Source organism: Oncorhynchus masou, unplaced genomic scaffold (genome assembly GCF_036934945.1).
Source record: "Oncorhynchus masou masou isolate Uvic2021 unplaced genomic scaffold, UVic_Omas_1.1 unplaced_scaffold_1461, whole genome shotgun sequence".
Classification (NCBI taxonomy): Eukaryota; Metazoa; Chordata; class Actinopteri; order Salmoniformes; family Salmonidae; genus Oncorhynchus; species Oncorhynchus masou.
Window position 1 is genome coordinate 22,607 of NW_027004595.1, and position 16,751 is coordinate 39,357.

Consider the following 16,751-nt stretch of genomic DNA (forward strand, 5'->3'; position numbering starts at 1 on the left):
AGAATAGATAGAGAACCACTACCTGTTGAACTGAACAGAGTAGGATAGATAGAGAACCACTACCTGTTGAACTGAACAGAGTAGGATAGATAGAGAACCACTACCTGTTGAACTGAACAGAGTAGGATAGATAGAGAACCACTACCTGCTGAACTGAACAGAGTAGGATAGATAGAGAACCACTACCTGTTGAACTGAACAGAGTAGGATAGATAGAGAACCACTACCTGTTGAACTGAACAGAGTAGGATAGATAGAGAACCACTACCTGTTGAACTGAACAGAGTAGGATAGATAGAGAACCACTACCTGTTGAACTGAACAGAGTAGGATAGATAGAGAACCACTACCTGTTGAACTGAACAGAGTAGGATAGATAGAGAACCACTACCTGTTGAACTGAACAGAGTAGGATAGATAGAGAACCACTACCTGTTGAACTGAATAGAGTAGGATAGATAGAGAACCACTACCTGTTGAACTGAACAGAGTAGGATAGATAGAGAACCACTACCATCTGAACTGAACAGAGTAGGATAGATAGAGAACCACTACCATCTGAACTGAACAGAGTAGGATAGATAGAGAACCACTACCTGTTGAACTGAACAGAGTAGGATAGATAGAGAACCACTACCTGTTGAACTGAACAGAGTAGGATAGATAGAGAACCACTACCTGTTGAACTGAACAGAGTAGGATAGATAGAGAACCACTACCTGTTGAACTGAACAGAGTAGGATAGATAGAGAACCACTACCTGTTGAACTGAACAGAGTAGGATAGATAGAGAACCACTACCTGTTGAACTGAACAGAGTAGGATAGATAGAGAACCACTACCATCTCAACTGAACAGAGTAGGATAGATAGAGAACCACTACCATCTGAACTGAACAGAGTAGGATAGATAGAGAACCACTACCTGCTGAACTGAACAGAGTAGGATAGATAGAGAACCACTACCTGTTGAACTGAACAGAGTAGGATAGATAGAGAACCACTACCTGTTGAACTGAACAGAGTAGGATAGATAGAGAACCACTACCTGTTGAACTGAACAGAGTAGGATAGATAGAGAACCACTACCATCTCAACTGAACAGAGTAGGATAGATAGAGAACCACTACCATCTCAACTGAACAGAGTAGGATAGATAGAGAACCACTACCTGCTGAACTGAACAGAGTAGGATAGATAGAGAACCACTACCTGTTGAACTGAACAGAGTAGGATAGATAGAGAACCACTACCTGTTGAACTGAACAGAGTAGGATAGATAGAGAACCACTACCTGTTGAACTGAACAGAGTAGGATAGATAGAGAACCACTACCTGTTGAACTGAACAGAGTAGGATAGATAGAGAACCACTACCTGTTGAACTGAACAGAGTAGGATAGATAGAGAACCACTACCTGTTGAACTGAACAGAGTAGGATAGATAGAGAACCACTACCTGTTGAACTGAACAGAGTAGGATAGATAGAGAACCACTACCTGTTGAACTGAACAGAGTAGGATAGATAGAGAACCACTACCTGTTGAACTGAACAGAGTAGGATAGATAGAGAACCACTACCTGTTGAACTGAACAGAGTAGGATAGATAGAGAACCACTACCATCTGAACTGAACAGAGTAGGATAGATAGAGAACCACTACCTGTTGAACTGAACAGAGTAGGATAGATAGAGAACCACTACCTGTTGAACTGAACAGAGTAGGATAGACAGAGAACCACTACCCTGAACTGAACAGAGTAGGATAGATAGAGAAACACTACCTGTTGAACTGAACAGAGTAGGATAGATAGAGAACCACTACCTGTTGAACTGAACAGAGTAGGATAGATAGAGAACCACTACCTGTTGAACTGAACAGAGTAGGATAGATAGAGAACCACTACCATCTCAACTGAACAGAGTAGGATAGATAGAGAACCACTACCATCTCAACTGAACAGAGTAGGATAGATAGAGAACCACTACCTGCTGAACTGAACAGAGTAGGATAGATAGAGAACCACTACCTGTTGAACTGAACAGAGTAGGATAGATAGAGAACCACTACCTGTTGAACTGAACAGAGTAGGATAGATAGAGAACCACTACCTGTTGAACTGAACAGAGTAGGATAGATAGAGAACCACTACCTGTTGAACTGAACAGAGTAGGATAGATAGAGAACCAACCACTGAACTGAACAGAGTAGGATAGATAGAGAACCACTACCTGTTGAACTGAACAGAGTAGGATAGATAGAGAACCACTACCTGTTGAACTGAACAGAGTAGGATAGATAGAGAACCACTACCTGTTGAACTGAACAGAGTAGGATAGATAGAGAACCACTACCTGTTGAACTGAACAGAGTAGGATAGATAGAGAACCACCTAACCTGATGTTGAACTGAACAGAGTAGGATAGATAGAGAACCACTACCATCTGAACTGAACAGAGTAGGATAGATAGAGAACCACTACCTGTTGAACTGAACAGAGTAGGATAGATAGAGAACCACTACCTGTTGAACTGAACAGAGTAGGATAGACAGAGAACCACTACCTGCTGAACTGAACAGAGTAGGATAGATAGAGAAACACTACCTGTTGAACTGAACAGAGTAGGATAGATAGAGAACCACTACCTGTTGAACTGAACAGAGTAGGATAGATAGAGAACCTCTACCTGTTGAACTGAACAGAGTAGGATAGATAGAGAACCACTACCTGTTGTACTGAACAGAGTAGAATAGATAGAGAACCACTACCTGTTGAACTGAACAGAGTAGGATAGACAGATAACCACTACCTGTTGAACTGAACAGAGTAGGATAGATAGAGAACCACTACCTGTTGAACTGAACAGAGTAGGATAGATAGAGAACCACTACCTGTTGAACTGAACAGAGTAGGATAGATAGAGAACCACTACCTGTTGAACTGAACAGAGTAGGATAGATAGAGAACCACTACCTGTTGAACTGAACAGAGTAGGATAGATAGAGAACCACTACCTGTTGAACTGAACAGAGTAGAATAGATAGAGAACCACTACCTGTTGAACTGAACAGAGTAGGATAGATAGAGAACCACTACCTGTTGAACTGAACAGAGTAGGATAGATAGAGAACCACTACCTGTTGTACTGAACAGAGTAGAATAGATAGAGAACCACTACCTGTTGAACTGAACAGAGTAGGATAGATAGAGAACCACTACCTGCTGAACTGAACAGAGTAGGATAGATAGAGAACCACTACCTGTTGAACTGAACAGAGTAGGATAGATAGAGAACCACTACCTGTTGAACTGAACAGAGTAGGATAGATAGAGAACCACTACCATCTGAACTGAACAGAGTAGGATAGATAGAGAACCACTACCTGCTGAACTGAACAGAGTAGGATAGATAGAGAACCACTACCATCTGAACTGAACAGAGTAGGATAGATAGAGAACCACTACCTGTTGAACTGAACAGAGTAGGATAGATAGAGAACCACTACCTGTTGAACTGAACAGAGTAGGATAGATAGAGAACCACTACCTGTTGAACTGAACAGAGTAGGATAGATAGAGAACCACTACCTGTTGAACTGAACAGAGAAGGATAGATAGAGAACCACTACCAGTTGAACTGAACAGAGTAGGATAGATAGAGAACCTCTACCTGTTGAACTGAACAGAGTAGGATAGATAGAGAACCACTACATGTTGAACTGAACAGAGTAGGATAGATAGAGAACCACTACCTGTTGAACTGAACAGAGTAGGATAGATAGAGAACAGAGTAGGCCACTACCTGTTGAACTGAACAGAGAAGGATAGATAGAGAACCACTACCTGTTGAACTGAACAGAGTAGGATAGATAGAGAACCACTACCTGTTGAACTGAACAGAGTAGGATAGATAGAGAACCACTACCTGTTGAACTGAACAGAGTAGGATAGATAGAGAACCACTACCTGCTGAACTGAACAGAGTAGGATAGATAGAGAACCACTACCTGTTGAACTGAACAGAGTAGGATAGATAGAGAACCACTACCTGTTGAACTGAACAGAGTAGGATAGATAGAGAACCACTACCTGTTGAACTGAACAGAGTAGGATAGATAGAGAACCACTACCTGTTGAACTGAACAGAGTAGGATAGATAGAGAACCTCTACCTGTTGAACTGAACAGAGTAGGATAGATAGAGAACCACTACCTGTTGAACTGAACAGAGTAGGATAGATAGAGAACCACTACCTGTTGAACTGAACAGAGTAGGATAGATAGAGAACCACTACCTGTTGAACTGAACAGAGTAGGATAGATAGAGAACCACTACCTGCTGAACTGAACAGAGTAGGATAGATAGAGAACCACTACCTGTTGAACTGAACAGAGTAGGATAGATAGAGAACCACTACCTGTTGAACTGAACAGAGTAGGATAGATAGAGAACCACTACCTGTTGAACTGAACAGAGTAGGATAGATAGAGAACCACTACCTGTTGAACTGAACAGAGTAGGATAGATAGAGAACCACTACCTGTTGAACTGAACAGAGTAGGATAGATAGAGAACCACTACCTGTTGAACTGAACAGAGTAGGATAGATAGAGAACCACTACCTGTTGAACTGAACAGAGTAGGATAGATAGAGAACCACTACCTGTTGAACTGAACAGAGTAGGATAGATAGAGAACCACTACCTGTTGAACTGAACAGAGTAGGATAGATAGAGAACCACTACCTGCTGAACTGAACAGAGTAGGATAGATAGAGAACCACTACCTGTTGAACTGAACAGAGTAGGATAGATAGAGAACCACTACCTGTTGAACTGAACAGAGTAGGATAGATAGAGAACCACTACCTGTTGAACTGAACAGAGTAGGATAGATAGAGAACCACTACCTGTTGAACTGAACAGAGTAGGATAGATAGAGAACCACTACCTGTTGAACTGAACAGAGTAGGATAGATAGAGAACCACTACCTGTTGAACTGAACAGAGTAGGATAGATAGAGAACCACTACCTGTTGAACTGAACAGAGTAGGATAGATAGAGAACCACTACCTGTTGAACTGAACAGAGTAGGATAGATAGAGAACCACTACCTGTTGAACTGAACAGAGTAGGATAGATAGAGAACCACTACCTGTTGAACTGAACAGAGTAGGATAGATAGAGAACCACTACCTGTTGAACTGAACAGAGTAGGATAGATAGAGAACCACTACCTGTTGAACTGAACAGAGTAGGATAGATAGAGAACCACTACCTGCTGAACTGAACAGAGTAGGATAGATAGAGAACCACTACCTGTTGAACTGAACAGAGTAGGATAGATAGAGAACCACTACCTGTTGAACTGAACAGAGTAGGATAGATAGAGAACCACTACCTGTTGAACTGAACAGAGTAGGATAGATAGAGAACCACTACCTGTTGAACTGAACAGAGTAGGATAGATAGAGAACCTCTACCTGTTGAACTGAACAGAGTAGGATAGATAGAGAACCACTACCTGTTGAACTGAACAGAGTAGGATAGATAGAGAACCACTACCTGTTGAACTGAACAGAGTAGGATAGATAGAGAACCACTACCTGTTGAACTGAACAGAGTAGGATAGATAGAGAACCACTACCTGTTGAACTGAACAGAGTAGGATAGATAGAGAACCACTACCTGTTGAACTGAACAGAGTAGGATAGATAGAGAACCACTACCTGTTGAACTGAACAGAGTAGGATAGATAGAGAACCACTACCTGTTGAACTGAACAGAGTAGGATAGATAGAGAACCACTACCTGCTGAACTGAACAGAGTAGGATAGATAGAGAACCACTACCTGTTGAACTGAACAGAGTAGGATAGATAGAGAACCACTACCTGTTGAACTGAACAGAGTAGGATAGATAGAGAACCACTACCTGCTGAACTGAACAGAGTAGGATAGATAGAGAACCACTACCTGTTGAACTGAACAGAGTAGGATAGATAGAGAACCACTACCTGTTGAACTGAACAGAGTAGGATAGATAGAGAACCACTACCTGTTGAACTGAACAGAGTAGGATAGATAGAGAACCACTACCTGTTGAACTGAACAGAGTAGGATAGATAGAGAACCACTACCTGTTGAACTGAACAGAGTAGGATAGACAGAGAACCACTACCAGACATCAGCAGAAGAGACTGCCTATAGGGAAGCCTGTTGGCCAGATAGTCAGTGGGGAGAAAGGAGAAGACAAGTCACAGGCGGTAACCTAACCAATAATAACTCATACAATATTAATGTCAGAGCAATTCAAAGGCAACTTCCTAGAAACAATGGACCAGAAAGCAATATGCAATATTTTGTATCACCTCCAAATGAAAGAGGGTGGAGGGACGGATGGGTGTGTAGGTGTGTTCATAGACTAAAAAGACAGATGGGTGTGCAGGTGTGTTCATAGACTAAAAAGACAGATGGGTGTGCAGGTGTGTTCATAGACTAAAAAGACAGATGGGTGTGCAGGTGTGTTCATAGACTACTTAAAACATTCCAAATGTCAGTTGTCCCACACAAAATCAATAAAGTTCAAAACACTCACACAACCTCCCTTTAACTAAAAAGTAACAGTCCCAAAGTGCATTATTAGTTCACTGAAGGCGCTGAACATGAACGAGAGAGCAGCACAGAGAGAGAACATATTTCACTGTAAACACTGAAGAAGGAGCTGTTGCGTACAAGCTTGAACGTGAATTTGTCCGTCTGACACAATCCTTGGTTGTTCGTTTGACAAAAGCTTGCAACAATGTTGCTAGTATTCGATGAGATCAGAGTCCAGAACGCTTCCAACTCGTCAGGAGTAACGCGATAACAACAGTAATCACACTTAGAAATGTTATAAACTAAGCACGCTGAAACCAAACAAGTCGTATGCGGAGTTGAACACACCCATCAAACTGCCCCGCCAATCGAGAGCTCCGACACTGAGCCGGAAAAGACGTCTTGATTTCCTCTTTCCTGACTGCTGCTGCGCTCTTAAAGTGCCAGTGTACGGCGAAGACAACTTGCAGGATCGCGCTACAAGTGTTTGTGTCCTTATTAAATGTGACTTTGTCAAGTACTAGACAGTGTTGTGTTTCACCTTTCTATCTGATGTATTGTCAGTTTGTAATGTTGTTATTAGTCCAACATTATTGAGGACATTATTATTAGGATGGTGCAGTAATGTTGAGATGCCAGTAGGAGGAGCTCTAGTCTAGAACACTGGAACCTTCAGTACCACTTTGATACAGCTGATGAGGAGAGTAAATTGAATGTGTTTGTAGAATAGAATGAATGACATCATGGAACTGATCAAATGTAAATGGTACATTGACCTGTTCCAAGAAGAACTCGGAGGGAGGCTATAGTAAAATAGTAGGCTATAGTAAACATGATAAACATAGTATTTAGTCAATATAATACATTGTAAATGGGCCACGTTTAAAAAATTGTAAGCTCACTACTCAAATGAAGAAAGGCAACTAGATATGCAGTCTGTTGTACATTTTCTATTGAAATACAGTAACCTCCCCTTTATATGTGCTGTTCTGATTATCATGCATGTTAATGTCTTAAAGAGGAAGGAAAGGACAGTTCTGCATCAGCTACTTGTGTCCTGACTACTTTAAATATGTATCAACCACAGAACTGACACTTAATGTCATTTCCCACACACTACCAGTAAGTTGACTCACTGTACAAGACCTCTCCCCTTCACTTCACTCTGTAAGTACTCTTGACAATATCTTGAAATATAGTTTTTGGTTATTTGTTTTTTCAGTCATATTCTTGAGGGTAATGTATCATTTTACTAGTTGTGTTTTGAGCTGTGTTTTGGTTGTTACATCAGGGCCAGTATTCATAAAGTGTCTCATAGCCCATCATTATCCTCCTATATTTGGGGTTCTGAGAATAAAACAGCTTCAGAATAATCAATGTAGAAATGTGTTTACAGTACTGTGTTGTTGATGATGTTGATCCATAGTGTAATAAATAGACAGACAGTATTCACACACACAACCGTATACAGATGAAGGATCTTAAAAATTATCCTTCAGCAACAGGAAAAGTGAATTATTATGTGTATTATAATTAATGTGGTGGTTCACACAGTTTTCATTAGGGAAAATTAAGTCTGACAGTTGAAAAAAAACACAAAAAAAACCTTTAGATGCCTTTTTAAACCTTGAATACACAAATTTTCTACAACTAAAGAGTGATCAAATTAAAAAGATCCGTAACACAATACAGCACAACGCAATATGAGCTTGGTTCAATTTGTAAGTCGCTCTGGATAAGAGCGTCTGCTAAATGACTTAAATGTAATGTAATGTAATGTTCATTTTCAGTAATGAGGCCCTGTACCCCATTTACAGTTTCTACTTCAATGTATCAGGTGGAGTTATTCACCAGCTATAGAGTGAGTTGTTGTTTATGTTTCTAAGACTGCAGGGTGGGAGATGCAACAATGGCCTTGAGAACAGCAGGAAGTGTGTTGGGGGTCTTTCTCTGGTCTGTAGCAGGTATGGTCCCTTTCATAACTGTTTTAGTTGCCCTGTGTTTCAATTTATAAACATGTCTAAAAGGTTAAGAGTCGTAATGTTGTTCTGTTTGGCATATATACTTCACTTTATATATTGGTCTTCTACCGTCCCTGGGAGGGGTGCGTCACTTGAGTGGGTTAAGTCACTGATGTCACTGACGCCCCCCCCCCCCTGGGTTGTGCCGTGGCGCAGATCTTTGTGGGCTATACTCGGCCTTGTCTCTGGATGGTAAGTTGGTGGTTGAAGATATCCCTCTAGTGGTGTGGGGGCTGTGCTTTGGCAAAGTGGGTGGGGTTCTATCCTTCCTGTTTGGCCCTGTCCGGGGTGTCCTCGGATGGGGCCACAGTGTCTCCTGACCCCTCCTGTCTCAGCCTCCAGTATTTATGCTGCAGTAGTTTATGTGTCGGGGGGCTGGGGTCAGTTTGTTATATCTGGAGTACTTCTCCTGTCCTATTCGGTGTCCTGTGTGAATTTAAGTGTGCTCTCTCTAATTCTCTCTTTCTCTCTTTCTTTCTCTCTCTCGGAGGACCTGAGCCCTAGGACCATGCCTCAGGACTACCTGGCACGATGACTCCTTGCTGTCCCCAGTCCACCTGGCCGTGCTGCTGCTCCAGTTTCAACTGTTCTGCCTTATTATTATTGGACCATGCTGGTCATTTATGAACATTTGAACATCTTGGCCATGTTCTGTTATAATCTCCACCCGGCACAGCCAGAAGAGGACTAGCCACCCCACATAGCCTGGTTCCTCTCTAGGTTTCTTCCTAGGTTTTGTCCTTTCTAGGGAGTTTTTCCTAGCCATCGTGCTTCTACACCTGCATTGCTTGCTGTTTGGGGTTTTAGGCTGGGTTTCTATACAGCACTTGGAGATATCAGCTGATGTACGAAGGGTTATATAAATAAATTTGATTTGATTTGATTTCTACTCCTCATCGAGAGATGCTTATCTGTGGTTTCCATTCACACAACTCAGCAACTATGGCAACAAAATGTGGACCAACAATACCGTTAGTGAGAGCCATTTTTGCCTCATTTTCATTTAATAAATGTTGTGTTGTGTGACTGTGTTTCAGTTGTACTGGGGAAGAATGTCTGGAGTGTGACATACTCTGATTGGTGTATCTGTGCCTTGAAGGGGTGAACAGTGGAGATGACCTGCTCTTTCAGCTATCTCAGAGGTCATAAGGTCACATCAACCTTCTGGTTCACTAAAATTGAGACTGAAGATCTAGGTCAGAACCCAGAGTATGCAGGTCGTCTGGAGTATCATGGAGATAAGAAGAAAGACTGTACCCTGAGAATCACAGACCTGAGAGAGAGAGACTACGTATTGGTTCAGATTATTAACAGATTATTACTGGCAATCCTGGAGTGACCTTGTCTGTCACAGGTACAGTAAAAGTGTTTTTATGTTCAATTCCAATTAGTTCTGACAATTGTTGTGGTGTGTATGTACAATAGTCTGTATAACATAGGATTTCTTCCATCTTTGTATTAGAGTGATAAGTCACCCCACCTACATCTGGTACAAGAACGGACACAAAGTAAAGGAGGACACTTCCAGCCTGGACTCAGACTCCTTTAGTGATGCAGACAGTTACTCCTGTGCTGTAAAAGGCCACGAGGATCTCCTCTCTCCTGCAGTGTGTGAGTGTGGACTTTTACATACAACATTTGTTTCAGGTCGTCAGACGATCATTATTTAATTTGCTGTGAACGTGACGTCCACTTCTGCTTTAGTTCCGTATGCTTTGCCACGCAGTGTTGAATGGGCTTCAAGATATATAATCAAATTCATGAAAATGCAGTCAATGGATGAATGTACTTCTACCAAATACCTTTCATTACGTTGTTGTGCCTGTACACCATTGCACTACTTTTTTTGAGCACTGAAGACCCATGAAAAATAACTACTAAAGTTTAAAAACTACAAAGCTGATAGTCACTTCCTGGTTACTTTCACAGCATATGATTTAAACATTGTTGTTTAGTTTTTTTTCATTGATACTTGGAGGTGAGGTGCCCTGATTGGTGTCACTCGTTAGTCAGAATGTGTTACAACTGTGGGGTTTTATTTTGTTTGCCTCTTCTTGGGTAAATGTTGTGGAAGCTCATGTCTTTTTGTTCTAGTTGTTGTTGATAGTACTTTTTCAATGGACTCCCCCATGAGTGTCTTTCAGAGCCCACTGGTCTCATTTTTGTCTTTGTCAGTGACTCTTTTACTAATTCCCATTTGTGTTTTGGTTACATTTGAGGTTTTCTTGCTGGGGAACGTACCAGCATAAGTGTATACAGTAGATATTGTAATTAAGAATTTTATAAAGGTGTTATATTGTCTTGTATTTCAGATAAGAAGTGTTGGAGTGTGACTTACACCCATCAGAAGATCTGTGCTTTGAAGGGGTCAACAGTGGACATTTCCTGCTCTTACACATATCCCAGTTACCATGAGATCAAACAAGCTTTCTGGTTTACTAAATGGTCTGGTATGGAGGCTGAAGATCTGAGCTCAGTGCCAAGGTATGAGGGTCATATAGAGTACCTTGGGGATAAGGAGAGTGACTGTACCCTGCAGTGTTATGTAACAGGGAAAAATATATATAATATATATATATAATATTTCACATAAGATGACATATATAGGAGGAGAATAATGATTTGTTTCCTTTTACTCTAGATGTTGTGTTGGAGATGGATCCTACATCTGTGTCAGAGGGGGAGAGAGTCACACTGACATGTAGAACCAAATGTACACTGGACCCCATCACAGTCTACAGTTGGTATAAGAATGGACAGTCTCTACCAAACAGCAACACCTCCTCTCCTGTCTATATCCTGTTCTCAGTCAGCAGTGAGGATACAGGCAGATACTCCTGTTCTGTAGAAGGACATGAGGATCTCCCCTCTGATGAAGAGACTCTCACTGTCACATGTAAGTACATTGGGGATTTTAATGTCCAGTTTGATATACTGACAATGTTGATACTTGAATTTAGAATAGCATGTTTTACACAATAATATATCTATCAATACATATTTTAGTGTGTAACATCCTGTCACTCCCTGACCATAGAGAGCCCTCGGTTCTCTATGGTGTTTAGGTCAGAGCGTGACTAGGGGGGTGTTCTAGTCATTTATTTTCTATGTGGCTGGTTTGTGTGGTTCCCAATTAGAGGCAGCTGGTAATTGTTGCCTCTAATTGGGGATCATATTCAGGAAGCCCTTTATCCCACCTGCTTTGTGGGATATTGTTTTTGAGTGAGTTCATGTTGCACCTCAGTACTGTCGGCGTTGTTAGTTTCTTGGTTTATTGTAAGTTTCACTAAAAATAAAGATGTAGAACTCCACTCATGCTGCGCCTTGGTCCGTCTCTCCACACGATCGTGACTTATCCATTTCCCTGAATGTGCATTACCACAATGTCATCATTATTTATTGTGATTCTGTTTCACATTTTCTTTTGCTCTGAATTAATAATTTATTATAATTTATAAATTATTTCAACTAAACACAAATGTTGCTATAAATAAATAAAATTTATTTTACACCAGATGGTCCATGGAACACCTCAGTGTCAGTCAGTCCCTCTGGTGATTTAGTGGAGGGCAGTTCAGTGACTCTGACCTGCAGCAGTGATGCCAACCCACCTGTGGACAAATACACCTGGTTCAAGAATAATGTAACCTCACCAAAAGCACCAGGACAGAGTTACAGCATCACTAACATCATCTCTGAGGACAGAGGAGAATATTACTGTGAGGCCCAGAATGGAAGAGGATCTAATAACTCTACAGCTCTGATGATCATTGTAGCAGGTAAAGTTACATCTTCATTACTTCAATACAAAATTATGTTTCAAGGTATCTTCTTCTAGTTTGCCTCATTCCACTTTGGTTTATAACTATACATGGGCTTCTATATACAAGTATTGCATTAATGTCCTGTTTTGCTGTATATTCATTTTCACTTCATAATAACCTGTACTCATATCATCTATATTATCTTTTAGGGAAACAGACCTCAGTTATAACTGCAGCCTTAGGAATCATAGTGGTTGTTCTGGTTGTCATACTGGCTTCATGTCTCTCTGGACTCATGTGGTTCAAGTGAGTGAAAATGCATATTTTAAAGATTATTTCACTTTATTATCTTCATTACTTTATTAACATATTCATTCACTCATTCATTTACAAAACAGGAAGAAGGTCTCCAAAACCACCTCTGACACAAGACACACGGCAGGCAATGGACAGGTCTGTTGAAACAGATGTAGGATTGTCTTTATTGCTTTGTGGGACATTTCCACTCTTCATGCTGTCTGTCCCCAGGTCTATTTATATTGTCTGTCCTCTCTCTCCATCAGGGAGACTCTAGTCCAGTGTATGACAACATCTCAGGCATGGCCTTCACCCCTACTGCAGCACAGACAGCGGCCACCGTCGACCAAGATGACATTCACTTCGCCAGCGTCCACTTCTCTCACTCCAACCTGCTTCAACCCCAGAAAGAGGATGAATTTCAACCTACCCAGTGCTGCCACCTGGTGAGCATATTCTGCCGTTACAACAATATAGAGTCTATACTATGTAGAACATGTGACCACACAGACAGCATCAAGACAATTCATATGCTGCTGCTTATTGGAGGCGAGGACAATGATTTCATTAAAATAAGCAAAACAGTTGACCCCTAGTGACCCCTCATTGCTCCCTGATAACTCCATCACTATCTGAGGGTTGAAGGAGAAATCTCAAGTGTCAAGTGACATTTCATTGAACTCTATGGTGAACTCTAGGGGCATACTATGGTGTGACAGTGAACATTTTGAAAAGTTGCAGTTTTAATGTCTAAAAGGTTCCAGGGCCATTCTTCAGGCCAAATGGCATTTCCTGAAACTACAAACTCAACAATTTACATCTCAAGACAGTTACTATGATATGTCTATAATGAAGGAGGGATGTGATGTGATGATGGTTTTGAGTAACTGCTCTGCTTGCATTCCAAATGGCACCCTATTCCCTCTTTAGATTACTACTGGTCTAAAGTAGTGCATGCAAAAATGGAGTAGGGTGCCATTTGGGACTCACATTCAGTTTAATGTTTCTTTCTTCAGGTCCACGGTGGAACAATCAGCTGAGGAGGATCCCTCTGTTCTCTACAGTACAGTCAACAAACCCAGAACCAAGAAGTCCTTAACACAATAAACCCAGAACCAAGAAGACCTGAAAATAACAAACCCAGAACCAAGAAGACCTGACCAACCCAGAACCAAGCACTGAACACAACAAACCCAGAACCAAGAACTGAAAACAACAAACCCAGATCCAAGAAGAACTGAAAACAACAAACCAGAACCAAGAACTGAAAGCAACAAACCCAGAACCAAGAAGAACTGAAAACAACAAACCCAGAACCAAGAAGAACTGAACACAACAAATCCAGAACCAAGAACTGAAAACAACAAACCCAGAACCAAGAAGAACTGAACACAACATATCCAGAACCAAGAACTGAAAACAACAAACCCAGAACCAAGAAGACCTGACAAACCCAGAACCAAGAACTGAAAACAACAAACCCAGAACCAAGAAGATCTGACAAACCCAGAACCAAGAACTGAACACAACAAACCCAGAACCAAGAACTGAAAACAACAAACCCAGAACCAAGAAGAACTGAAAACAACAAACCCAGAACCAAGAACTGAAAAAAACAAACCCAGAACCAAGAAGAACTGAAAACAACAATCCCAGAACCAAGAACTGAACACAACAAATCCAGAACCAAGAACTGAAAACAACAAACCCAGAACCAAGAAGAACTGAAAATAACACACCCAGAACCAAGAAGACCTGACAAACCCAGAACCAAGAACTGAAAACAACAAACCCAGAACCAAGAAGACCTGACAAATCCAGAACCAATAACTGAAAACAACAAACCCAGAACCAAGAAGACCTCACAAATCCAGAACCAAGAACTGAAAACAATAAAACCAGAACCAAGAACTGAAAACAACAAACCCAGAACCAAGAAGACCTGACAAACCCAGAACCAAGAACTGAAAACAACAAACCCAGAACCAAGAACTGAAAACAACAAACCCAGAACCAAGAAGACCTTGTATATCTGGACCCGTATATAATAACTAAGTGGTATAATTAAGCAATAAGGTCAGAGGGGTGTGGTATATTGGCCTATATACTGTACCACGGCTAAGGACTGTTCTTAAGCACGACACAACGCAGAGTTCCTGGATACAGCCGTTAGCTGTGGTATATTGGCCTATATACTGTACCACGGCTAATGACTGTTCTTAAGCACGACACAACGCAGAGTTCCTGTATACAGCCGTTAGCTGTGGTATATTGGCCTATATACTGTACCACGGCTAAGGACTGTTCTTCAGCACGACACAACGCAGAGTTCCTGGATACAGCCGTTAGCTGTGGTATATTGGCCTATATACTGTACGACGGCTAAGGACTGTTCTTAAGCACGACACAACGCAGAGTTCCTGTATACAGCCGTTAGCTTTGGTATATTGGCCTATGTACTGTACCACGGCTAATCACTGTTGTTCTGCACAATGCAGAGTGCCTTGATACAGCCCTTAGCCGTGGTATATTGACCATATACTACAAGCCCGAGGGCCTTATTGCTATTATAAACTGGTTACCAACATAAATAGAAAGTAAACAAATATGTTGGTGTCATACCAGTGTTCTATTGTCTGAAATACTGTATGTGAAATGAAATGCTTATTCAGCCAATCAGCATCCAGGACCTAAACTACCTGGTTTATAATAGTATCTAGTAATATACAGTGCATTCAGAAAGTATTCAGACCCCTTGACTTTTTCCACATTTTGTTATGTTACAGCCTTATTCTAAAATTGAATAGAGTTTTTTTCCCCTCATCAATCTACACACAATACCCCATAATGACAAAGCAAAAACAGGTATTTAGAAAGGTTTGCAAATTGATTAAAAATGTTCTTTACATTGTTGGTTTGTTCTGTATCAATTTTTTACATTTTCAAATGTTATTCAACCCCGAAGTAGACCTGACTCCACCCACTTCTTCCCCGAAGTGGACCTGACTCTGCCCACTTCTTCCACGAAGTAGACCTGACTCCGCCCACTTCTTCCACGAAGTAGACCTGACTCCGCCCACTTCTCCCCCGAAGTAGACCTGACTCCGCCCACTTCTTCCCAGAAGTAGACCTTGTGAGCATCGTAGATTTGCATGTTTCGCTCTCTGATCGGATTGTCTGAATTCACTATTGTCAATCACAGAAAAAAACAACATTGATGAAAATACATTTTGAGAAAATGTGAATCCCTCGTCCGATTCCTTGACCCCTGGCAAAGACATAGAATGTGTATAGGGCAAAGATTTCAGCTTCGCCTGTTCCACTGATATGGATTCAGCTAACAAATATGGAAACTCCAATGTTCACACCAGTCTCATACTTTTAAATCCATGACGGGAAGAGTGAACTTGCACACTTGGTAAAGGGTTGGGAATCGGGACCTCAGTCTCAGGCACCTTATTACCAGTTTGATATTTTGTTATTGATCCAAGTGGATGAGGACATGATTGGGACATATGAAGAGAGACTGGAGGCTGCAGTAATGTTGAGATGCCAGTAGGGGGAGCTCTAGTCTAGAACACTGGAACCTTCAGGAGCACTTTGATGGAGATGATGAGGAGTGATGGGTCACATCTTGTGAGGAAACACATTAAGAAACCATATAGAACAGTCAACACTTTGTTGTGGATCTATATTTAAAGAAAAGACTATGTTGAAAATGGGCTGCATTTTGCCCCATTAAAAAATGTAGGCCCACTCCTCAAATGAAGAAATGTAAATAGCTGTGCAGTCTTTATCAGTACATCCAGTACATCCCTTTCTGACATGCTGTTGATGCATGTGATTGTCTTAAATGCCTGACTAGGCTACTTTCACAATGTGTCAGTCACTAAAATCACACTTCTACATATATATATATATATATATATGTATATGTATATATATGTACTGTATCATTTTACTTACATTTTTGACACTTTGTGAATATGGAACCTGGACTGTTTTAATGTATCAGGTGGAGTTATTCACCAGCTATAGAGTGAGTTGTTGTTTATGTTTCTCAGACTGCAGG

The 16,751-nt window shown here is 41.1% G+C and overlaps 1 protein-coding gene across 1 annotated transcript; it reads left to right on the plus strand.

Moving 5' to 3' along the window:
* The first annotated feature begins 8,969 nt into the window (after positions 1-8,969).
* Positions 8,970-15,590, plus strand: LOC135530929 (B-cell receptor CD22-like). Its single transcript, XM_064959098.1, has 9 exons — positions 8,970-9,972; positions 10,081-10,229; positions 10,931-11,102; positions 11,260-11,514; positions 12,134-12,397; positions 12,592-12,688; positions 12,781-12,835; positions 12,946-13,125; positions 13,696-15,590. Exons 4-9 carry the CDS (start codon positions 11,274-11,276, stop codon positions 13,717-13,719), a joined length of 861 nt encoding a protein of 286 aa, XP_064815170.1. The 5' UTR covers positions 8,970-9,972; positions 10,081-10,229; positions 10,931-11,102; positions 11,260-11,273; the 3' UTR covers positions 13,720-15,590.
* Positions 15,591-16,751: the final 1,161 nt, after the last annotated feature.